At 43.8% G+C, this 26274-nt stretch overlaps 1 protein-coding gene across 7 annotated transcripts in view; it reads left to right on the top strand.

Annotated features, from left to right (window-relative positions):
* The window catches only part of ZDHHC3 (zinc finger DHHC-type palmitoyltransferase 3), a 65137-nt gene that overhangs the window by 12541 nt on the left and 26322 nt on the right, over nucleotides 1-26274 (top strand). For all 7 annotated transcript variants that reach the window (XR_005218715.1, XM_037848878.1, XM_037848869.1 and 4 more), the window contains exon 2: nucleotides 3809-4138. Coding sequence is in view for 6 of the 7 variants with exons in the window: in XM_037848878.1 (XP_037704806.1) it covers nucleotides 3833-4138 (306 nt within the window). In the remaining variant the exon portion in view is untranslated. The remainder of the gene's footprint in view (nucleotides 1-3808; nucleotides 4139-26274) is intronic.

Genomic DNA, 26274 nt, shown 5'->3' with positions numbered 1-26274 from the left:
TATGTGCTTTTGTGGATGGATTTTTAAAAATACTTCTTAGATGTTCAGTAAGCTAAGTTAAGGAACGAATACTTATTGGAAAATTGCCTGTTGCATTTTGGGGGGTGGGAAGGGATTAAGTAAACTTCTCCTTGGCTTGGTCTTAATTTGGGTATTTTGAAACTAAAGTGTGGATTGGAATCTGCTCTTCAGGTCAGCACTTACGTGTCAGCACAAGGTGTACCTTTAGCTTTCCCACATCCTAGGCTCTCAACAGCAAGAGGCTGTAGAACACAGAGCTCCTCTGGGGCATTCTTTGGTCCTACGTTGTTCAAGAGCGGAACACTGTGGCTAGTGGAATAAGAATAACAGCCCAACTACTTCCTGGTCCTATTCGGTGCACCCTCCACCATCAGCATATGCTGCAGCCCTGCAAATAAGGCGGATGAGACCTCCAGGAGGCAGGACCAGGACCACACCTGCACCGCTCATGCATTTCACCTCATGCAGTCATTTAATGAACCCATTTACTGACTGGCTGCTATGTGCCTGGCGCTGAGCTAATGAAAAGATAGGTTCCAGCCCTCAAGGACCATGTTGGGATAGCACAGTAGGCCTATTACCTAAAATAAGTAACTTTTTTAACAAACAGATCTAATGAGATTGAACTTCTTTGCTCCTCCAGCCTGTGGCCAATTAGCAATAGTAAATAGAGAGTATGTTGGAAGATTGGTGGCCAGAGATGCAGAAATGACAGTAGCTAGGAGTGGAGGAGGAAGACAGAGCCATACAAAGAAGATGCCAGAGTTATAATTACAATGTTCTGAGCAGGCCAGTTGGTATGAGGCAGAGAGCCCAGTAAATCTTGGTAGCACCTGAGGACATTGTTATATAACATGCTCCAGTAGTTTATCTTCCTGCTAATGACTCTAAATCATTCCAGAAAAAAATGATTGTGTACTTAAGGCAGGGACAGCTATAATACTCCCCCACCCCCCGTTTTTTTTTTTTTGCTTTTATTTTTAGGATTTCCAACAAATGACTAAAATATTGTGTTTCTACTTAAGAACAAGCCAGAGTCACCTGGGAAATTCCCTTATCTGGAAGAGCTTATTCCTCAGCAAAACCACACAGATGAAACATAGTTTCATCAAGTCATTGCTATATGTGCAATCAGGAATGAGCAGTAGTCAAGGGATAGAATGCTGTAAACTATTTGAATGAACAGTGAGCATAATTTAATCATTGGGTGTATCTAAGCAGGAAAATTGTTCTAAAAGGTATTTATGGTGATTGTCCATTTTTAAAAACCACACCTTTTATCACAATTGAAGAATGGTTTGATCAAGTAAACTATTTGTGGTGCGCTTGCTCTCAGGCTGCAGATAATGGGAGTTAATGCTGCCACAGAGGTGGGTGGGATGGAGTGAGTTGTAACTATCACCATCATGGGGAAGCAAGAGTTGCGATGGTCTATTGTTTATTTGGTGAGTTAACAACTGTTTAGAACAAGGAGTTGGCAGATTTTTTCTGTAAAGGGCCATGGGTCCTGTGCTACTTAACTCTGCCATTGTATGAAAGTAGCCATAGACAGCATGTCATCAATTGGCGTGGCTGTGTTCCAATAAAACTTTATTGGTTTGGAGCATTAAATAGTGATTGTGGAAACAAAGGAGATAGGCATACAAATCTGTATGGCAGCAGTGTAAAACAAGAGAATGCCCACAATGATTAAAAAGATTTCAATGTTGTCAAAATATTGAGCCTGGAAATCTTTTTAATTGTTGTGGGATGTCAGCCTTTTGTTTGGTTTTGGTTGAATGGAGTTCAGGATTTTGAAATTTGCTGGGCACAGATCAGGTCCCAGACATCACTGGTCTGTGATCTCCTACTGTACTTCTGTCTCAGGTAGGCCCATGTCTTTTAATGCTTTTAGGTTGTCACTGGCTTCACTAATTGCCACTGTCCTCTGAAGAGCGCAAGGTTCCTACATGAGGAGATTATGGTTGATGAACCATCAGGTTCCACCACTTTGACTCTACTTGGGATGGTTAATTCTGTATGTGTCACAACTCCTTGTTCCCCAGCTCCCAGCACAGTGTGCCCAGAATGTGTAGTCACTCTGTGAATATTTGTTGAGTTAATATTTCTTTGGACAAGTGCATGGTACACATTTAACTGTTTTTCAGCCTCCCTGGAAGGGAGGCCCTGGCCTTATTCTTTTGTTTTTAGTCTGTACAACTTTTGAATCTAGAATGTCATTTTGAGTAGCGGTTACTATTCTGCCCTCTCAGCTTTCTGAACATATCTTTACTATCCATGACTGTACAGTACTCTTTCTTTTGGGGGATAAGGGGTAGTGGAGGGGGAGAAGGAAAATTAGGCAAAAAGGGTAAGGATAACCCAACAGCACTGTTATTGAAAGGTTGCCTTTTCCTTCAGAGCTGTGGTCTTTGGGAAAATGCACATAGCTGGTGTTGCTTTTGAGTGATTTCCTCTGCTTTGTTGTGACTTGAGTTCTCAAAATCAGAGATGTCACTTGCCTGTGCTACAGGTGGTTTTCCCCATGACACCTACATCCCGTGTTGAAATTAAACCATCACAGTTGCTGAGAAACCTAGTTGATGATGCAACAGATCACAGAGTTGAAGATACAGGAGGGAGATCTGTGCTTGCTTTGTCTTATAGTACCTGCTATGGACAGATAGACTTTAGTTATTGATCCTTGATTATTTCATTGCTGTCTCCAGAGACTTGAGCTGCAGCTGTTAGGAAGAAAGAATGCATTGCTCAGCACTTGTTTCTGAAGGAGTAGCTGTCTTTCCTAGAGAGCAAGCATGCGTGAAGTATGTGATGTGTATAGGGTGTCGCAATCTACATCTTGAGCACCTCCACTAACTCCCTCAACCCTCACACCAGCCCTGTGAGGAGGTGGCCAGGGCTGGAATATGTCTTCCTGGCTGAGGAAACAAAGGCTCACAAAGTCCCACAGCCAGGTGTTGGGGAAACGTCTCTGGGCTCATTGTCCAGCCTTCTCTACTCTTTGCTTCATTGCTAACAAGGAAAGCAGAGCTCCTAGTGTCTCTTACCCCTGGAAAATGTGCCAATTTAGTCAGGCTAAAAACCTGACTTGTTTCAAGAATTTTCCCCATCTTAGTGACTGTTTTGCCTGTATTATTAGCTAATACAGAGCAGCAAATTTAGAATGTCTTAAAGGTTGACGACGCTTAATGCTAGTCCTAGGAAACTGTTAATTTTCTTCCTACTCATCCCTGTTAATCTCAAACAGCCCCAACATCAGTCTTTTGGGTTTGTCCATGTTGCAGAGGTAGTAGTGTTACTGCTGAAGACAGTTTCCTGGAAGGCTTGGTGAACATACTTCTTTCCGTCTCCCTTTCCCTCTTCCTCTCCCTTTCTTTCCCTCCCTCCCTTCCTTCCTCTTGGTCTTTTAAATTAAAATTTGAATACATCTGTTGAGGCACTGTCTGCCCAGTAGTTCCCTAATAACTGAGAAGAGCTGGGTTCCCTCTATGTTGGCGTGCTGTGTCTGCTCTGTTGCTCTGGCTGACCTTGGGAAAGGCATTTAGACTTTGGAGACTCCCTTTTTATGTGTCAGGTGAAGGCTTTGGGCAAGGTGGTCCTGTTTCCAAAGTTAACTCTCATGAGTAGGGAAGAGAACTCCCATTTTATATGAACAAGATGTTTAAGCAGCTTTTCTGCAAGGGGTTATATATAAATATTTATGGTTCACTTTGGAAGGATGAATATGCCAAATCTCTTTGATGACAAGACCGCACCAAGTTTCCGGGTTCTTTCCTCTTTCTTTCAGATGCCAGTATGGACAGAATAGCTTATGATGCTTATCCCCACCCACCACTTCCGAGACATTGAGCGGAAACCAGAATACCTCCAGCCGGAGAAGTGTATCCCACCTCCCCACCCCAGCCTCATGGGAACCATGTGGTTTATCCGCGACGGCTGTGGCATTGCCTGTGCCATTGTCACCTGGATTCTGGTCCTCTACGCAGAGTTTGTGGTCCTCTTTGTCATGCTGATTCCATCCCGAGACTACGTGTACAGCATCATCAATGGAATTGTGTTCAACCTTCTGGCCTTCTTGGCCCTGGCTTCCCACTTCCGGGCCATGCTGACGGACCCCGTGAGTATGTCTGGGCTTGTTTTGACCAGCCCACACTCTCCTCCTCTGGCCCTGGTATGGCCGCAGCCTGCATGCTCCCCCTGGACCTTGGGAATGTAGACAGCAGGAGGGCCAGGGCTGGGTGGGAAAGTGGAATTTTGACTAGGAAAGAGGAGACAGCATCCGTACCACAGCTCATGTGTCTCGGTTGAATGATACTGTATGTACCTTGATATATACATTCATTGAAGCTGCTGTGTGTGTGGGGAGGTTGGTCTGGGGTTGATCAGCCAGATACACAGAACACAGTCAGATAACCATGGAGACCGGGATCAGATGATCAGAACAGAGAACATGCTAGGGGTGGGACAGGTTGAGTCACGATGGGGTTTCCCAGTCAAGTTAGGGCTGGAGCCAGGTGGATTTGAAATTAAAGCCATATCCAGTTCCAGGAACCTGCACCAAAAGGGCCTTCACTTTGTTTGGGCAAGGCTCATCTTTTCCTAAAAAGTGGGGCAAGCTTGTTTCAGGCCATAGCAAGTGTCTCTCGGTGGATATCTGTGAGTAAAGCAGTGGTGTTCCGCCTGTCTTAGCTAAATATACCAAGCTGTGCAAGTGGCTATTGAATGTTTGTGCACCCTGGTATTAGATCCTCCACCCCTGTTCGTTATTTTGTATGGGAAAAACAAGAGAGTACGTTACCTGATAAAGACCTTCTGCAGCTTAATTATTTCTGTGCGTGGGATGGGTAAGTTTAAGTTAAGAATGGGAATGCAAGCCAGCACTGCTAATGGCACTAGCCACACGGATTTATTTCATTTCTGTGAGCCCCAGGGAGAGACAGTAAAGATGATGGGGTCCTGAGCTAGTTCCCTTCTCACAGGGCTCCATTTCCTGCTGGTTTGGGTGTGAATTTTTAATCTGTCCCAAGGGAAAGCAGCCTTCCCAGCTCAATTACATGTCAGCAGCTGGTCCAGACAGTGCTTCCGCTCATGTATGTGCCTCAGAGTTCACACACACTGGTGGGCAGGGGCCTATTGGCCCAGTGTTAGCACTCTCACGGGGGTCACTGAACAGCTGTGGTTTTAGCTGTAGGTGCTCCAGAGCACAAGAGTATGAAAGGGTTTTCTCAGCAACATCAGGTTGGTCATACTGAAAACAAGTTAAGGATTTATTCAGACATTTTTATGGCACCTTGCTACTGGGGATAGGTAAAACATATTATTTTGCTGAGCCTATAGTTTAGTGTCTGCTAAGTCCTAGGCACTGTTCCTGCCCTTGAGATGCCCTCGGTCTAGAGGATAGCCCCCTGTGATGAAGGCTATAGCAGAAGGAAGTTCAGATTGCTGTTGGAGACCAGGAGGGCATGTTAACTAATCTAGGCAGGGTTGCTGTGATGGCAGTCTGCCTGGGAGGTGATGCCCAAACCAGTTCTTATCAGAACAGTGAAAGATAACGGGAGGTGGAGGGTGGTGGGGCAGGAGTACACTGATAACATTCCAGGCAGAGGGAGCTGCATGCACAAAGACACAGAGGAACATGGGAATGTGGTTCATCTAGAGAGTCAGGAGTTGTTTGGATGGTGGGAACTTAGGAGGAAAATGGGCTTGGGGTGGTGGTATAGGTAGGGTGCCAGAGAAGTAGTGTGGCGGTCAGAGCCCCTGAAGATTTTAAATGGGAGAGTGACAAGATCAGAGTGTCATTTTACAAGGATCATGCAGTAGTGAGGAGGAGCCCTGGGGGGTGGGGGGTGGAATAAAAAGAACGCCCCAGTTTATTGAGTGCCTAGTCTGTGAGAAATTCCTTTCTAGAAGCAGTGAGCAAAGATGCAATCTCTGCCCTCTTGAAGCTCACATTCTAGTGGAGGGAGGGAGACAGTAAATGGAGGTGTGTTTTGCTCGTGGCCCCAAAGAACACTGGGCAAAAAATAAATCTGTCAGAGAGGAGGCGGGGCAAGATGGCAGACTGGTGAGCTGTATGTTTTAGTTACTCCTCCAGGAAAGTAGGTAAAAAGCCAGGAACTGCGTGGACTGGACACCACAGAGCAATCTGTCTTTGGGCATACTTCATACAACACTCATGAAAACGTGGAACTGCTGAGATCAGCGAAATCTGTAAGTTTTTGCGGCCAGGGGACCCGCGCCCCTCCCTGCCAGGCTCAGTCCCGGGGGAGGAGGGGCTGTCAGCTCCAGGAAGGAGAAGGGAGAATTGCAGTGGCTGCTCTCATCGGAAACTCATTCTACTGATTCAAACTCCAACCATAGATAGACTGAGGCCAGACACCAGAGACTCTGAGAGCAGCCAGCCCAGCAGAGAGGAGACGGGCATAGAAGGAAAACAACACGAGAAGCTCCAAAGTAAAAGCAGAGGATTTTTGGAGTTCTGGTGAACACAGAAAGGGGAAGGGCGGAGATCAGGCCTTGAGGCGCATATGCAAATCCCGAAGCAAGGCTGATCTCTCTGCCCAGGGCACCTTTCCTTAATGGCCCTGGTTGCTTTGTCTATTAGCATTTCAATAACCCATTAGATCTCTGAGGAGGGCCGTTTTTTTTTTTTTTTTTTTTTTTTTAAATCCTTTTTGCTTTTTCTAAAACAATTACTCTAAGAAGCTCAATACAGAAAGCTTCAAAGAATTGAAATTTGGGCACGTCAAGTCAAGAGCAGAACTAAGAGAGCTCTGAGACAAAAGGCAATAATCCAGTGACTGAGAAAATTCACTAAACAACACAACTTCCCAAGAAAAGGGGGGTGTCCGCTCACAGCCACCATCCTGGTGGACAGGAAACACTCCTGCCCATCGCCAGCCCCATAGCCCAGAGCTGCCCCAGACAACCCAGTGTGACGGAAGTGCTTCAAATAACAGGCACACACCACAAAACTGGGCGTGGACATTAGCCTTCCCTGCAACCTCAGCTGAATGTCCCAGAGCTGGGAAGGGGGAGCAGTGTGAATTAACAGAGCCCCATTCAGCCATCATTTGAGCAGACTGGGAGCCTCCCAACACAGCCAAGCAGCCCAGAACTGCCCTGGGGGGACGGCACTCACCTGTGACATAGCACAGTCATCCCTCAACAGAGGACCCGGGGTGCACAGCCTGGAAGAGGGGCCCACTTGCAAGTCTCAGGAGCCATACGCCAATACCAAAGACTTGTGGGTCAGTGGCAGAGACAAACTGTGGCAGGACTGAACTGAAGGATTAGACTATTGCAGTAGCTTTAAAACTCTAGGATCATCAGGGAGATTTGATTGTTAGGGCCACCCCCCCTCCCCGACTGCCCAGAAACACGCCCCACATACAGGGCAGGCAACACCAACTACACACGCAAGCTTGGGACACCAATTGGGCCCCACAAGACTCACTCCCCCACTCACCAAAAAGGCTAAGCAGGGGAGATCTGGCTTGTGGAGAACAGGTGGCTCGTGGACGCCACCTGCTGGTTAGTTAGAGAAAGTGTACTCCACGAAGCTGTAGATCTGATAAATTAGAGATAAGGACTTCAACTGGTCTACAAACCCTAAAAGAACCCTATCAAGGACAGCAAATGCCACGAGGCCAAAAACAACAGAAAATTATAAAGCATATGAAAAAACCAGACGATATGGATAACCCAAGCCCAAGCACCCAAATCAAAAGACCAGAAGAGACACACCTAGAGCAGCTACTCAGAGATCTAAAGATGAACAATGAGACCCTAGTACGGGATATGAAGGAAATCAAGAAGACCCTAGAAGAGCATAAAGAAGACATTGCAAGACTAAATAAAAAAATGGATGATCTTATGGAAATTAAAGAAACTGTTGACCAAATTAAAAAGATTCTGGACACTCATAGTACAAGACTAGAGGAAGTTGAACAACGAATCAGTGACCTGGAAGATGACAGAATGGAAAATGAAAGCATAAAAGAAAGAATGGGGAAAAAAATTGAAAAACTCGAAATGGACCTCAGGGATATGATAGATAATATGAAACGTCCGAATATAAGACTCATTGGTGTCCCAGAAGGGGAAGAAAAGGGTAAAGGTCTAGGAAGAGTATTCAAAGAAATTGTTGGGGAAAACTTCCCAAATCTTCTAAACAACATAAATACACAAATCATAAATGCTCAGCGAACTCCAAATAGAATAAATCCAAAAAAACCCACTCCGAGACATATACTGATCACACTGTCAAACATAGAAGAGAAGGAGCAAGTTCTGAAAGCAGCAAGAGAAAAGCAATTCACCACATACAAAGGAAACAGCATAAGACTAAGTAGTGACTACTCAGCAGCCACCATGGAGGCGAGAAGGCAATGGCACGATATATTTAAAATTCTGAGAGAGAGGAATTTCCAGCCAAGAATACTTTATCCAGCAAAGCTCTCCTTCAAATTTGAGGGAGAGCTTAAATTTTTCACAGACAAACAAATGCTGAGAGAATTTGCTAACAAGAGACCTGCCCTACTGGAGATACTAAAGGGAGCCCTACAGACAGAGAAACAAAGACAGGACAGAGAGACTTGGAGAAAGGTTCAGTACTAAAGAGATTCGGTATGGGTACAATAAAGGATATTAATAGAGAGAGGGAAAAATATGGCAAACATAATCCAAAGGATAAGATGGCCGATTCAAGAAATGCCTTCACGGTTTTAACGTTGAATGTAAATGGATTAAACTCCCCAATTAAAAGATATAGATTCGCAGAATGGATCAAAAAAAATGAACCATCAATATGTTGCATACAAGAGACTCATCTTAGACACAGGGACACAAAGAAATTGAAAGTGAAAGGATGGAAAAAAATATTTCATGCAAGCTACAGCCAAAAGAAAGCAGGTGTAGCAATATTAATCTCAGATAAAATAGACTTCAAATGCAGGGATGTTTTGAGAGACAAAGAAGGCCACTACATACTAATAAAAGGGGCAATTCAGCAAGAAGAAATAACAATCGTAAATGTCTATGCACCCAATCAAGGTGCCACAAAATACATGAGAGAAACATTGGCAAAACTAAAGGAAGCAATTGATGTTTCCACAATAATTGTGGGAGACTTCAACACATCACTCTCTCCTATAGATAGATCAACCAGACAGAAGACCAATAAGGAAATTGAAAACCTAAACAATCTGATAAATGAATTAGATTTAACAGACATCTACAGGACATTACATCCCAAATCACCAGGATACACATACTTTTCTAGTGCTCACGGAACTTTCTCCAGAATAGATCATATGCTGGGACATAAAACAAGCCTCAATAAATTTAAAAAGATTGAAATTATTCAAAGCACATTCTCTGACCACAATGGAATACAATTAGAAGTCAATAACCATCAGAGACTTAGAAAATTCACAAATACCTGGAGGTTAAACAACACACTCCTAAACAATCAGTGGGTTAAAGAAGAAATAGCAAGAGAAATTGCTAAATATATAGAGACGAATGAAAATGAGAACACAACATACCAAAACCTATGGGATGCAGCAAAAGCAGTGCTAAGGGGGAAATTTATAGCACTAAACGCATATATTAAAAAGGAAGAAAGAGCCAAAATCAAAGAACTAATGGATCAACTGAAGAAGCTAGAAAATGAACAGCAAACCAATCCTAAACCAAGTAGAAGAAAAGAAATAACAAGGATTAAAGCAGAAATAAATGACATAGAGAACAAAAAAACAATAGAAAGGATAAATATCACCAAAAGTTGGTTCTTTGAGAAGATCAACAAGATTGACAAGCCCCTAGCTAGACTGACAAAATCAAAAAGAGAGAAGACCCATATAAACAAAATAATGAATGAAAAAGGTGACATAACTGCAGATCCTGAAGAAATTAAAAAAATTATAAGAGGATATTATGAACAACTGTATGGCAACAAACTGGATAATGTAGAAGAAATGGACAATTTCCTGGAAACATATGAACAACCTAGACTGACCAGAGAAGAAATAGAAGACCTCAACCAACCCATCACAAGCAAAGAGATCCAATCAGTCATCAAAATCTTCCCACAAATAAATGCCCAGGGCCAGATGGCTTCACAGGGGAATTCTACCAAACTTTCCAGAAAGAACTGACACCAATCTTACTCAAACTCTTTCAAAACATTGAAAAAAATGGAACACTACCTAACTCATTTTATGAAGCTAACATCAATCTAATACCAAAACCAGGCAAAGATGCTACAAAAAAGGAAAACTACCGGCCAATCTCCCTAATGAATATAGATGCAAAAATCCTCAACAAAATACTTGCAAATCGAATCCAAAGACACATTAAAAAAATCATACACCATGACCAAGTGGGGTTCATTCCAGGCATGCAAGGATGGTTCAACATCAGAAAAACAATCAATGTATTACAACACATTAAAAACTCGAAAGGGAAAAATCAATTGATCATCTCAATAGATGCTGAAAAAGCATTTGACAAAATCCAACATCCCTTTTTGATAAAAACACTTCAAAAGGTAGGAATTGAAGGAAACTTCCTCAACATGATAAAGAGCATATATGAAAAACCCACAGCCAGCATAGTACTCAATGGTGAGAGACTGAAAGCCTTCCCTCTAAGATCAGGAACAAGACAAGGATGCCCGCTGTCACCACTGTTATTCAACATTGTGCTGGAAGTGCTAGCCAGGGCAATCCGGCAAGACAAAGAAATAAAAGGCATCCAAATTGGAAAAGAAGAAGTAAAACTGTCATTGTTTGCAGATGATATGATCTTATATCTAGAAAACCCTGAGAAATCAACGATACACCTACTAGAGCTAATAAACAAATTTAGCAAAGTAGCGGGATACAAGATTAATGCACATAAGTCAGTAATGTTTCTATATGCTAGAAATGAACAAACTGAAGAGACACTCAAGAAAAAGATACCATTTTCAATAGCAACTAAAAAAATCAAGTACCTAGGAATCAACTTAACCAAAGATGTAAAAGACCTATACAAAGAAAACTACATAACTCTACTAAAAGAAATAGAAGGGGACCTTAAAAGATGGAAAAATATTCCATGTTCATGGATAGGAAGGCTAAATGTCATTAAGATGTCAATTCTACCCAAACTCATCTACAGATTCAATGCAATCCCAATCAAAATTCCAACAACCTACTTTGCAGACTTGGAAAAGCTAGTTATCAAATTTATTTGGAAAGGGAAGATGCCTCGAATTGCTAAAGACACTCTAAAAAAGAAAAACGAAGTGGGAGGACTTACACTCCCTGACTTTGAAGCTTATTATAAAGCCACAGTTGCCAAGACAGCATGGTACTGGCACAAAGATAGACATATAGATCAATGGAATCGAATTGAGAATTCAGAGATAGACCCTCAGATCTATGGCCGACTGATCTTTGATAAGGCCCCCAAAGTCACCGAACTGAGCCATAATGGTCTTTTCAACAAATGGGGCTGGGAGAGTTGGATATCCATATCCAAAAGAATGAAAGAGGACCCCTACCTCACCCCCTACACAAAAATTAACTCAAAATGGACCAAAGATCTCAATATAAAAGAAAGTACCATAAAACTCCTAGAAGATAATGTAGGAAAACATCTTCAAGACCTTGTATTAGGAGGCCACTTCCTAGACTTTTCACCCAAAGCACAAGCAACAAAAGAGAAAATAGATAAATGGGAACTCCTCAAGCTTAGAAGTTTCTGCACCTCAAAGGAATTTCTCAAAAAGGTAAAGAGGCAGCCAACTCAATGGGAAAAAATTTTTGGAAACCATGTATCTGACAAAAGACTGATATCTTGCATATACAAAGAAATCCTACAACTCAATGACAATAGTACAGACAGCCCAATTATAAAATGGGCAAAAGATATGAAAAGACAGTTCTCTGAAGAGGAAATACAAATGGCCAAGAAACACATGAAAAAATGTTCAGCTTCACTAGCTATTAGAGAGATGCAAATTAAGACCACAATGAGATACCATCTAACACCGGTTAGAATGGCTGCCATTAAACAAACAGGAAACTACAAATGCTGGAGGGGATGTGGAGAAATTGGAACTCTTATTCATTGTTGGTGGGACTGTATAATGGTTCAGCCACTCTGGAAGTCAGTCTGGCAGTTCCTTAGAAAACTAGATATAGAGCTACCATTCGATCCAGCGATTGCACTCCTCGGTATATACCCGGAAGATCGGAAAGCAGTGACACGAACAGATATCTGCACGCCAATGTTCATAGCAGCATTATTCACAATTGCCAAGAGATGGAAACAACCCAAATGTCCTTCAACAGATGAGTGGATAAATAAAATGTGGTATATACACACGATGGAATACTACGCGGCAGTAAGAAGGAACGATCTGGTGAAACATATGACAACATGGATGAACCTTGAAGACATAATGCTGAGCGAAATAAGCCAGGCACAAAAAGAGAAATATTATATGCTACCACTAATGTGAACTTTGAAAAATGTAAAACAAATGGTTTATAATGTAGAATGTAGGGGAACTAGCAGTAGAGAGCAATTAAGGAAGGGGGAACAATAATCCAGGAAGAACAGATAAGCTATTTAACGTTCTGGGGATGCCCAGAAATGACTATGGTCTGTTAATTTCTGATGGTTGTAGTAGGAACAAGTTCACTGAAATGTTGCTATATTATGTAACTTTCTTGGGGTAAAGTAGGAACATGTTGGAAGTTAAGCAGTTATCTTAGGTTAGTTGTCTTTTTCTTACTCCCTTGCTATGGTCTCTTTGAAATGCTCTTTTATTGTATGTTTGTTTTCTTTTTAACTTTTTTTTTCATACAGGTGATTTGAAAAAAGAAGGGAAAGTTAAAAAAAAAAAAAAAAAAAAAAAAAGAAAAAAGACAAACAAGGGGAAAAAAAAAAAAAAAAAAAGATGTAGTGCCCCCTTGAGGAGCCTGTGGAGAATGCAGGGGTATTCGCCTACCCCACCACCATGGTTGATAACATGACCACAGACATAGGGGACTGGTGGTTTGATGGGTTGAGCCCTCTACCATAAGTTTTACCCTTGGGAAGACGGTTGCTGCAAAGGAGAGGCTAGGCCTCCCTGTATTTGTGCCTAAGAGTCTCCTCCTGAATGCCTCTTTGTTGCTCAGATGTGGCCCTCTCTCTCTGGCTAAGCCAACTTGAAAGGTGAAATCACTGCCCTCCCCCCTACGTGGGATCAGACACCCAGGGAAGTGAATCTCCCTGGCAACGTGGAATATGACTCCCAGGGAGGAATGTAGACCTGGCACCGTGGGACGGAGAACATCTTCTTGACCAAAAGGGGGATGTGAAAGGAAATGAAATAAGCTTCAGTGGCAGAGAGATTCCAAAAGGAGCCGAGAGGTCACTCTGGTGGGCACTCTTATGCACACTTTAGACAACCCTTTTTAGGTTCTAAAGAATTGGGGTAGCTGGTGGTGGATACCTGAAACTATCAAACTACAACCCAGAACCCATGAATCTCGAAGACAGTTGTATAAAAATGTAGCTTATGAGGGGTGACAATGGGATTGGGAAAGCCATAAGGACCAAACACCACTTTGTCTAGTTTATGGATGGATGTGTAGAAAAGTAGGGGAAGGAAACAAGCAGACAAAGGTACCCAGTGTTCTTTTTTACTTCAATTGCTCTTTTTCACTCTAATTATTATTCTTGTTATTTTTGTGTGTGTGCTAATGAAGGTGTCAGGGATTGATTTAGGTGATGAATGTACAACTATGTAATGGTACTGTAAACAATCGAAAGTACAATTTGTTTTGTATGACTGCGTGGTATGTGAATATATCTCAATAAAATGATGATAAAAAAAAAAAAAAAAAAAAAAACTTAAAAAAAAAAAAAAAAAAAAAATAAATCTGTCAGATATCTACCATTCATAAAGACATGATTGAACAAGGTAATTTCAGAAAGTGGTAAGTGCTTTAAAGACAATAAAACATGATGATCAGGATGATGTGGATGGTTAATTTTTTGAGGAGGGGAGTACCAGGTGGTCTGGGAAGGCCTCTCTGAGGCAGTGCCATTTGAGTTGAGACCCTGAATGATACGAAGCAGTAAGCCAGGCAAATGACGATCCCGAGACAGAGGAAAGAGTAGGTATAAAGGCCCTGAGGCAGGAGAGCTCTTGGCATATTTGGGAAACAGGACTAAGAGCAATAGGCCAACTCATAAATGAGGGCAAGAGGGAAGCTGGAGTAGGTTGGAGAGAGCAGCAGAGGCTAGATGTTGCAGAGCTGAGGACTTTGGTCTTTATTCTAAATGCAGTGGGAAGCCATCAGAAAGGCTTTCCTCTAGTTAGAGTAGGTTGAGGTGTTGCAGTGGTCCAGACGAGACATGGTAGTGGCTTGGACCAAGGTGGAAGCAGTGAGGCTGGAGAGAAGCTGTTGTGTTTGGAGAATATTTTAGTTCAGTAGTTCTCAAGCCTGGCTGCACATTAGAATTCCCTGGGGAGCTTTTTAAAAGTATTGGGGACAAGCTCTGGATATTGGGATGTTTTAAAGCTCCTAGGTGGCTTTCAAGCTCTTCCAGGCCCAAAACCACTGTTCAGAAGAGCTGTTAAGAAAGGAGATGAATGCAGAAAGTGTACCTTCCAGAGTCTTGGTGTGAGCAGCTGGGGGATTGGTGATGCCATTTGTTGAATGGGAAAGTCTGGGAAAGAATAGATTTTGGAGGAGAAATCAAGACTTCTACTTGGTCAAACTGAGCCTGCATTATGTGCAAGCAGAGATGCCATATGGGCAATGAATAGTTTACATCTGGAGCTTGTGGAGGGTCAGGATCAGAGGGTAAAGGGCAGAAGTCGTTGGTTTATACCAGGCAGGCGAAACCAGGGAACTGGATGTCCAACATGGGGGAGAAAACTCTGCCCTAGCATTCCTGCTGCCCACACATGCATTGAAGTATGCGGCCATCTCCAGGGACCTCTTCCATCTGGCCCCTGAGGTCAGATGTGGTAGAATACGGCTCTCACAGTGGTATATGGTTTGATTTCCAATCTCAAGTGGGCAAAACCAAAGGCTATGTTCCAAACATCGGTCAGCTCTCATGGAGGTGTTTTGCTGGTGGCCCTAAAGAAAACTGGGTGAAAAAATATCTATCAAGTATCTGCCATGAGTGAGGGAAGCAACTCAGAGTGTCCTACAAATGTGCCTCATCTCAGGATCTTCAAGCTTCCTGTGGGCTTGCCAGGCCACAACCTGACTCTCACCACTCCCAGCATGTGACATCTTATACAAAACCCAGCCTGCAAAACAGAAAGAAGTAGAACTGTGTGTGTGGGAACCGGTGGGCTTCTGGGTCCCAGATTATAAAGTAGATCAATTAGGGGCTCATTATTCACACTGCAGGGGGAGTCTGTGTTTAGGAAAGATTCACTGTAGGATTCTAAGGAGTTTTCTAGTGGGATTATGATGTTTTGGGTCTTAAGAATTCATGCTGTACATAATTTTTCAGCAAAATGTGCATCTTAAGGTTATAAACAACATATGCATTGTATATCATATTTTTAACCATTACTAATAAAAAAAAAATTATGGTCATCCCAAATAATTACTTTCCTACTTCCAGCTTTGCAATTCTTATTCCAAGTGTAACATCAAAACAATTGCAACCACCACAGCATTCTGGCCCATTTAGCAGTCATTAACTCCAATGCAGTAGTGAATGGGTCCATATGGAACTTGACCAGAAAAGAGAAGAGGGAAATGACTCACAAATGTGTAGCAGCCCCTACGGAGGGGAAACTCCCATTTGCAAAACTGGATGAAAGGGAGAGGCCTGTAAATAGAGGGAAGAGGACAGATGGACAGGGGAAAGGAGCAGGACCTGCACTGTGCCAGTGGGCTGGGCTGGAGCTGCATGTGGGGAGGAGCACAAGTCACCCTGGTGCTTGATCTCGTGGTTGCGGTCCTGGCCTTCTCTGAGATTGTGTCATATCTTTAAAGGAGTGTTCTGTGTTCCTAAAACACTCCAGATATTTAGAGGCCTAGAATGGCTCCACTTGCCCTGAGGAGGCAGCTTCTTGTAAACTACCCGGACGCAGAAGCCTATTTCTGATACCCTTCTTTCTCCACCACCTGATTTCACCACCTTTTCTTTTCCAGTTAAAAATATATTTTAATGCCTCATCCTGTGAAATCCCATGGTGAGGAGTGCCCTTTAGGATTTAGATCTGGGAAAATGCCTGTCTCCCGAGGATGCCAAGAGCTGAGAGACAGCTTGTTTCTTTTTGTCCTGGCTGCCAGGAAACTCAAAGCTGAGCGTTATGCTTAGTCATAGCTATTGTATAAGCCCTTATGATAAGCATGTATCTGCCCCTCCTTTCCTCTGTCTCAGTCGTTTATTAAGCTTGTTGTAAATTATCTCAAACCTTGAATTTGAATATAAATCATAATTCAGTTTAACCACATTGTTAAGAAAAAAGAAAAAACTGCTTACCTGCCACTGCCCCTCCACCCTGTGAAGACCTTGCCATAACAGATCTCAGACCACTGCAGGCCACAGATTTTACTTTCAGCTGCCAAAACTCATCAGTAGAAAAACTGGGGCTTACTTCAGTCGTGCTGTTGGTATTCCCTGGAGTCTCTCTAGCACCCTTATTTAGCACATGCTGTGTACAGACCAGTGAGCAAGTATTTATGCAGTCCAGTAGTGGTGCATAATATCAGTTCTGTGGGGGCACAGAGGAGGAATAGCAGGGCCCTCCTGTGCCACGCAGTGTAAAAGACAGGTTCTGGGTATGGCCAAAGCAGAGCCTCACCCATCTTGCCCAAAGGTATTGGCAGATTTCCTGGGTCAGGCCGGGGGACTTGCCTCAGGGCTCATTTGAGTAGGGAGCTGCATCATCCCACTTGCTGGCCAACTTCTTATACCTGTCACTGAATAACTTATAAAGACTAATGGAAAAATCTTTCTGGCTTCAGAGAGAGGAGAGTGACTGATTTGGGGTCACCCACCTCCTAAACTTTCTTGGAGGAGCCAGGTGGCCTTAGGAATCAGACCTGGGGCTGGCCACCTGTGTTCCTGATGGAGCCCAGACCAGGCAGTGTGCACATGCCTTGATCACTGTGGCCCCTGAAACAGTTTTAAGCAAGTTTTCATCCTGGTTGCTTGAACTAGACAGGAATGTTGAGTCCTTGAGATAATTGACATTTCTTTAGAACCTGTTTCCATTGCTTTCCATTGTATCCTTTTTACTTCATTGTGTTATCCAAAATATTTACCAAACAGGCCTTCCTAATAAGTATGGTGATAGCTGTTGGCAGTAGTATACTTATTTTCCTAATAAATATGGTGATAGTTGTTGGCAGTAGAATGATACTATGGCATCAAAGAATTCTTAAAATGCCTCTTCTAAGTCATTCAATAGAAATATCTGATAAATATATACTTTGTCTTCTGACAGAGGCATCAGTTCCACACTTAGATTGCCTGGGTCTGAATCCTGGTTTCTGCCAATTATTAGCTGTGTGGTCTTAAAAGTTGCTTGACTTCTCTTCTTCAGTTACCTCATCTATGAAATTAGGAACATTATAGTCTCTACCTCATAGATTTATTGTGAGAATTAACTGGGTAAATACATGTAAAGCCTTTGGAACTGTGCCTGGCATATGGCAAGCACTCAATAAATGTCTGTTATATCATCATTATTATCCAGCTTGGGTTTATTGAATACATGCTCCATGGCTGACCCTGGGCAATTTCCTGGACTATAAGTTGAAAGATGTTGTCTCCACTCAAGGAATTTACAGTTGTGTAGAAGAGATCCATGTATAATTAAATGATATGTGTTATCCAAATACAAGCTGTGGTAACACAAAGCCCAAGTGATGGGATCTGCCTTGGAAGTGGGCCATCTGGAAGAAAGGCAGAAGAGGTGATCCCGAGCAGGTTTTGGTTTGGTTGCAAGTGGAAGGGAAGTGCCTAGCAAGCTGGGAGTGTGGGGAGAGATGATGCTAGTACGGGTCACTGAGGGCAGAAGAGGAAGATTTGGAGGGCCTGGTGCCTTCGGGGAACTCTAGATAGTCCACAGGGTGGAACTGTGGAGAGAGGGAGATGACACTGGGATGGTGGGCCAGGGTTAAATTGTGGTGGCCTCATGAGCTCTGCCCAGGAACTTGGACTCCTTGTCATAGTCCCTATGGAGCCACCGAAGGCTTTTAAGCAAAGATAGTAACATGATCAGATTCACATTTTAGAATGTTTGCTCTGGAAAAGAATAGTGTTGGCTGCAGGTACAGGAAGAGACTGGGGGCAGGAAGACCACCTGGGAGATTCTCCAAGACTCTGGGCAGGTGATGATGAGGCCGAACAAAGGCTGTGACAATAGCGTGGAGGAGTAAACATAGGATTCAAACACAGTTTGGGGCAGAATTAACCTAGTAGAGTGGATGGGGGTGTGGGGCAGAGGATGGGTTGGGGATGATTCATGGATTTCTACCCTGGATGGCTGTGTAGACAGATGGATGTACCATGGACCAGGCAAGAGAGAACAGGAGGAACAGTTTGGGGAGAAAATAAAGGGATTCACTTTTGTCTATGCTTGTTGAATTTGTGGGGGGGGGGGGTTGGTATTATTTTGTTTTAATGTCTTTTGGACAACCAGGTAGAGATAGCTGCAGCACCAAAAAAGTTCTGGGTTGGAGCTAGAGACTTGAGCATCATCACTAGGTGATGATAGGGAAAGTGGTGATAATAGGCAAAATTGTCCAGGAGAAAGTACAGAATGAGCAAGGAAGAAGGCTGAGGTGGAATCCCAAGGAACACCAATGTCTAGGATGGTCAGAATCGCAAAAGAGGAAGAGGCACAGCCCCACAGAGGCAGGAGGGAGACCCAGAGGGAGCAGAGCAGCTGTAGGAAAGGGAGACAGGGAGGAAGGACTGGTGGACAGCAAGGAAACCCCAAGGAAGATGAAGACTAAGACTCAGCCTTCAGATTTGGCAGCAGAAAGTTGTTCAGTGACCTGGTGAGAGCAGTTCCTGGTGTGGACGGGGCAGGTGCAAGAAAGCAGTGAGCTAAAGAGCAAGAGGTGAGGTAGAGACAGCAAATACACATGACTTCAAGAAGCTTAGCTGGAACTCTGTATTTTACACATGATTTTTCTGTAAACCAACAACGGCTCTAATAATTATATATATATATATATATATATATATACAATTCAAAAAGAAGCAGCAAAGGAGAGGGTAAACCTGCTTATAATTGTGCCTAAGAGTCCCCCCCTGAGTGCCTCTTTTGTTGCTCAGATGTGGCCCTCTCTGTCTAACTAAGCCACCTTGGCGGGTGATCTTGCTGCCCTTCCCCCTATGTGAGACCTGACTCCCAGGGGTGTAAATCTCCCTGGCAACGGAGGATATGACTCCTGGGGATGAGTCTGGACCCGGTATCGTGGGACTGAGAACATCTTCTTGAGCAAAAGGGGGATGCAAAATGAAACAAAATAAAGCTTCAGTGGCTGAGAGATTTCAAATGGAGTCGAGAGGTCACTCTGGTGGACTTTCTTACGCACTATATAGATAACACATTTTAGGTTTTAATATGTTGGAATAGCTAGAAGTAAATACCTGAAACTACCAGACTCCAATCTAGTAGCCTTGACTCTTGAAGATGATTGTGTAACAATGTAGCTTACAAGGGGTGACAGTGTGACTGTGAAAACCTTGTGGATCGCACTCCCTTTATCCAGTGTATGGATGGATGAGTAGAAAAATGGGGACAAAACCTAAATGAAAAATAAGGTGGGATGAGGGGGGATGATTTGGGGCTTTTTTTTTAATTTTTATTCTTATTCTGATTCTTTCTGGTGTAAGGAAAATGTTCAAAAATAGATTGGGGTGATGAATGCACAGCTATAAGATGGTACTGTGAACAGTTGATTGTACACCATGGATGATTGTATGATATGTGAAAATATTTCAATAAAACTGAATTAAAAAAAAAGAGAGAGAGAGGTAAGTGGTTAGAAGAGGGGGGAGGAGTTTTGATCCATTCAGAACCTCATCATTGCTCTTTAGATCTAGATGATCTAAAAGGATTATGATTTTTACTCTGAAAGAGATGGAAACCTTTGGAGGGTTTTAAGCAGATAAACGACATGATCCAATTATGTCTGAATTTAATTGAGAAAAAAAAGAGCAGGAGCTTAGCTAAGCTGAGAAGGGGAGGAGAGATCACTGAGTCTGCAAAGGTCATGAGGGAGAGGCTCTGAGGTGATAATGTGGCGTCTCTGAGGGCCAGGATTAGCTGGGACCCTACTCTCCTCCAAGACGATGGGTTCAAGTGGGTGCAGGGACAGAGAAGCTGTTGGGGAGGGGGCCAGGGGATGAGGGCTATAAGGAGGGTTTATCTCTGCAGCCTCAATTTTTTCTCAAGTTGAAAAAGAAGTGAGTAGGGAGGTTTGGGCTGGCCACCGAGGGGAATGGTTGATGGCGCCACATCACCGTCCCCCTCCCCACAAATACACACACATTACACTCCTTCCCCACTGAGCACTCGTGGAGCTCTGTGCCAGAGAAGGCAGAAAGAGTTCTGCCACAAACCTGAGTAGAAAAGCTTTAACAGCCTCAACACACTTCTAAATCAGATTTAAACCAATTCCACTTTAGTGCCTAGTATTTATTTTGGAAGCTTCTGAGCATTTTTATGAATCTATAGATTTTAAAACGTGTTTTGGGGTTACTACGTACAAAGAGAAAAGACTAAAGAATATGTTCCAAAATGTTAGTATACTGCAGGTGATAGAATCATAGGGTGGGTTTTTTTCTCTTTTCTTTTTCTCATCTACATTTTATTTTTTAAAATCATGAACAAGTATTACTTTGGAAATGAGAAAAAGTCAGTCCGTTTTGATCTGTCAGGCTGCAATAGTATGGAAGCTCCAAGGCTTCGCTGTGAGATGTTAAGAATTGTAGGAGAGGGAGGTGTTCCTCAGTAATGCAAGTGGAATAGCTGTGGCAAAAAGTCTCAGCAGGCCTTCCGGCTCCCTGCCATCAGTTCAGAGTTACACAGAACAAATTTTCTTACCATGAACTAATGACGAGGTGTTCCAGAATCTGTGGAGATAAGCCCAGAAGAGCATATTCTTTTTAAAAAATATGCATCTGAGGTGGAGACTGGGAAGTGCAGGTATCACAGACTCCTCTGTCCCTGGGGCTGGCCCAGCTGGTCTCTGGCTCAGATGGCTGGGCAGGTGGGGTCTTGCCTGAGTGGGGAAGCACCTTCTAGCAAGCTTACGCAAAGGGAGTCACAAGGCAGGGGTAAACTTTTGTAAAGGCTGTACCGTCAAATGATATCTCTATCCATGGTCTGAAATAACAGGCAATAATGAGAAGGAATGAGAGCTCTCATTTCCCTTTACCATAGTGGGAGTTTCCTCTTACAGGGATCCCCTTAATGTGGGGTCTCCTCAGGGTTTTAGTAAATGGTTCACAGCAAACTAGTGTCTGGGTCCTTCTTAAAAACTGGGCCTGAAAAACAAAAAATCTGGGCCTTCCTTTAGGAAAAATCAGCCCCATCACCTCATCTCCTTGGGGAAACAATTTCCCTTTGAGCTTTTTCCTATACACATGACCATAATGACTTCTGGTTGTGGTTCTGTGACTTCAGGATCCACAAAAGGTCACACATCTGCTTTTTACATTAAAGAAAATTAAAAATAAGGTCCTCTGAGCTTTTGTGCGATCCTCTCCTCTGCCCAGGCTGGGACCCTTCCCAGGCCCTTTTTGAAATCCCATTCATGTGTGGACTGGACTCTGCCTTACCTTTGTGGACTTTAAGACCCTGGCCCTGTGCCATTGTCTCTCCTGGGAGGTCTTCAGATATCTGAAGATGAGACAGTAATGGCATTTTGGTTACAAACTTCAGTAAAGTTGCTGATATTCCAATTTTTGGTAGCTCCTTCCTGAGGTGTTTTTTTTGTTTTTTTGTTTTTTTTGCTTGTGTTTTAATGAGTTTTTCTCCTTACTGCAAAAACCACCTGTTCTTAATAGACCATTTAGGAAATATAGTCAAAAAAATAAAAATTACCTGTGATCCTACCATATGAGATAACATTAATACTTTTGTGTGTATCTTTATCTCTTTCCCTATTTATTTATACTTGTCTTTACCAAGAAGGGCTCATATTATACATACTATTTGGAAACCTACTTTTCCCTTTAACTATCATATCAGATGTCAATAGCTGTGTACTTTTGTGGCATATTTAATGTCAAGAACTGTAGAATGGCATTGTACGTGCCATATTTTCCTTGCCCACCAAAGTTTGTTTGCTTTTAAAATTTTGTTGTAGACTTTTCTGGCATTTGGCTGCATTTTGCAGACCAAAATTTTTTTCTACTTCTTTTTTGAACATTTTAAAACTTTTTAATGAAACATTTCAGACTTCTGGAAAGGTATAAATGATAATATGAACAGCCACGTATTCACCATCCAACTTCAGAAATAAAACATTATAAAAACTATTTTAGCCCCTGTATACTCCTCCCACTTGCCTTGCGCTCCCAGCCTCCCCACCACCGTAGAGGTGATCGTTATCCTGAGTCAGGTCTGGTTTTCAGCATCTTGGTGCCCATGGTGCCTGTAAGCCTGGGATTCACCTCTCTAGAATTTTCCTCTTGGGACCTCATCTCCACCCCACTCTCGGTTCTGAGCCTCCAATGAGGTGAACATTCATGTGGATGAGCATCCTTTGGATTTTCTCATTCCCTCCCTGTTTCCTGCCCCTCATGAACCTTTGGCCCCTCATCCTCAAGACAGAGCAGTCTTGTTTGTCATTGTTCCACCATTGCTGCCTCTGTCATGAGTGAATTAGGGGCAAAAAGGTCAGAGATAGCAGAGAGGCCCAAGAAGGGAGAAGTTGGGTGAGCAGCTAGCTCTCCAAGGCCAGGAATGTGCTTTCTGCTTTCTCAGGAAGGCCCAGCCAAAAGCGCACTTGATGGGGTGGGGAGGAGAGGCTAGAGCACAGGGGTCCATAAGTGCATGCGGCCTGGAGACCCTCAGAGGGTCACCCAGGGCCTCTTTGTGACAAACTGAAAATCTTTCCATGATTGAACAGTAGTGCTGAATTTTTTTCTCTGTTGGCAGAAGAGACCCTTGCACATGCCCTCTTGCTCCATCTATTCTGCACTGTCCATCACTTCCCTGAATGGACTATCTGCAGGCCCACCTCTGAGCCAGTGCTTGGACAGTTTCCCCTCCCAGGTGCCACTCTCCTGCCTAGCATCCACCAGGAGCTTCCTTACTCTCCCAGCCCCAGTTCCTCCTGGCCTTCCTGTGCCCCCAACCCTCGGCCCTCAGCTCCTTAGCTCCTGAGCACTGGCGGCCATGCCTGTCACCAGCTGCCCAACCTCGGTTGCCTCACTGTTTTTGTGTATCCGTGTGTCTATCCACCCCACCAGCTGTTCAAGGTGCAGACCCCATCACTTTTTTTTGTACTCCCCACGGTGCTCAGTGCAGGGTAGTCTTTCAGGAAAGAATTGTTGGTTGATTTATCTTTGCACTTGTCTTAGCTGGACTCTATCCCCTCTGGGTCATTTTCTTAGCAATAGACAAAACCACTCCTCCCGTGCACTCCCAACATTTAAAGAATTTTCGGTTTCTTCAGTGGCTCTTCCCTTCCCAGAGTTCTTTGGTAGGAAAGGGTCTGACTCCCAGACTTCATCCATCTGCCCTGGAAGGTCCTCACTTGTCCTGTTGAGTCCATCAGGTCCACTCTGGGGTGACCAAGGATGCTCTAGGCTCTTCAGTCCCCAACTCCCCCCTAATAAACCACACTCTTACTTACCCTGAGTCTGTCTGAGACTTTGGGGCAATCTTAACTTCTGTTGTTCTGATGTTGCATTAACTTCCCTGACTATGGTATCTCTTGGATGCCTGCTGAGGAGTGGAGGCTGCTGTCCCACAGACCTGACACAGGAGCTGTTAGAGGGGTGGGCAGGGGAGTGCCAATCCCATAGCTGTGGTTTGACCCAGTGTTGGGAGGATGCTTGTTTGGGAGCTGGGTCAAGCAGATGGAGTTCTCCAGGATGGCATCCTTGGCTCCCTTCTTTTTCATTCTGCACGCCTTCACTGCTACTTTCACCCCTCTGCCTGCAGCTGCCAGGTCTTTTACCTGTGGCCATGCACTCACACCATGTGCCAGGCCAGGGGCTCTGGTGCTGAACACGTCAGAACCTCACGGAGCTTCTGATCTAGCACAGTAGTTCTCTGTCCTGGCTGGAAAGTAGCTGGCCCCTTTGGAGCTTTGAAAAATGCAGGTGTCTGGGCCCTGCCCCCCAACAATTTTTATATGTTAGGGCTGCTTTGGAGTCCAAGCACCTGTATTTTTTTAAAGCTGCAGAGTTGACTTCATCCCACCACCAAGAACAGAGGCTACCAGATTCTGAGCACTTTCTCTGTGCCAATAAACATCACCTAAGCCCTCTCCACAAGTTGTCTAGTTTAGCTCTCACAGGAACTCTGAGAATTAGGTAACTTTAGTTCTTGTTCACCAGTGAGGAAACTGGGGCACAGAGAAGCCGAAATGTCCCCAGGCACACGACTCACAGATGTAGAACTCAGATTCAAACCAAGCCAGCCTCTTAACCCTTGTACAGTGTCACTGATGCTTTTCTCCCCAGCTTCTTGGGCCTGTGCTACCAGCCACCTTCCTGGACATCTCCTCCTGAGTGTCCCTGAGGCATGTCAGACTCAGCACACCCCAAATGAACTGGTCAGCTCTTCCCCAGACTGATGTCTCCTGTGCTGTCTTAGTGGCCTAAAGATGTCACTATTTGCCCAGCTGCTAAAAATGGAAGCCTGAATTGTTCTCATCTCCCTTTTCATCACCCTCTCCACCACCATCATATTCCATTGGTTCCCTACATCTTTTGTTCTGATCTCCGAAATGCCTCCATTTCTTCTCCTCCATCTGGTAGTTCAGTCCTTCCTTACTGCATCATCGACAGTAACCTCCTAACTGGCCTCTGGGATTTTAATATCTCCTTCATCTTATCTGACACACACAGCACAGGCTGAGTTCTCTTTCTAAAGCACCAGTGTTACCTGATGGCTGTAGTCTGCCTATTAAGAAATATTCTGTCCCAACCTTTAGCCCTGGCATTCAGTGCTCTTCACAGACTGGCTCTGGCCTGTCAGTTCAGCCTCTGCTGACACCATGTACCTTGGGCTCAGCCACACTGATTCTCTCACCACCTCCCACATGGCCGTGCTCCCTCTCACCTCTTTGCCTTGACCTGTGCTGCTCCTCTGACTGGAATCCCCTTTCTCCCACAGCAAACCTCTGTACATTCCTCAGGACAACCCTCTAACATCACATCTTGAAACTTATCTGAGTCCCCTGGTTAGTTGGTCACTGCCTCATCTGTGCTCCTCAACACAAATGTGTTTTTCAGCATGTAGTTCGTTTGTCAGTCTCCACAAGACCAGAAACCTCCCAGGGGCAGAGAGCTCGTTTTATTCTTGAGTCCATAGCAAGAAGTGTGGGCACACAGGGCTCAGAATCGAGTGAGCACCTGGCAAAGTTTGGCTGTGGAGACCCCGCTTAGGCCTGTGTACTGCCTTCATTCCTTCTGTTTGGATGGCTGGATGGCCAGAGCACAGTCTGCTGACATTTTGGCTTGGCTCTTGGCTCTAGTTAAAGAATGTACAGTTAGAACAGGAATACAAAGTGATCACAAGAGTATTAGAAGGATTGGATAGCAAATCGGGGCAGTTCTGGTAGTCAAATGTCTTAGGGGGGTTGCTCACAGTTGTTTATGGATTCACTAAGAACTATGTACAGATTATAATTCTTCATAACAGTATTACTAGTTTTAATATAAAACTTGACTACATTTTAAACAACCTGTTAAAATTCAGAGCTACACCTACTTATAATTGTGCCTAAAAGTCTCCCCCAGAGAACCTCTTTGTTTCTCAGATGTGGCCCCTCTCTCTCTCTCTCTCTCTCTCTCTCTCTCTCTCTCTCTCTCTCTCTCTCTCTCTCCCTCTATGCCCATGTGGCAGGTGAACTCACTGCTCTCTCCCCTACATGGGATATCATTTCCAGAAGTAGAAATCTCCCTGGCAACACGGGACATAACTCCTGGGGATGAGCCAACCCAGCATCGTGGGACTGAGAAAATCTTGACCAAAAGGGGAAGTGAAATGAAACAAAAGAAAGTTTCAGTGGCTGAGAGATTTCA

Source organism: Choloepus didactylus, chromosome 1 (genome assembly GCF_015220235.1).
Source record: "Choloepus didactylus isolate mChoDid1 chromosome 1, mChoDid1.pri, whole genome shotgun sequence".
NCBI lineage: Eukaryota > Metazoa > Chordata > Mammalia > Pilosa > Megalonychidae > Choloepus > Choloepus didactylus.
This window is presented reverse-complemented; position numbering and strand designations above follow the sequence as displayed.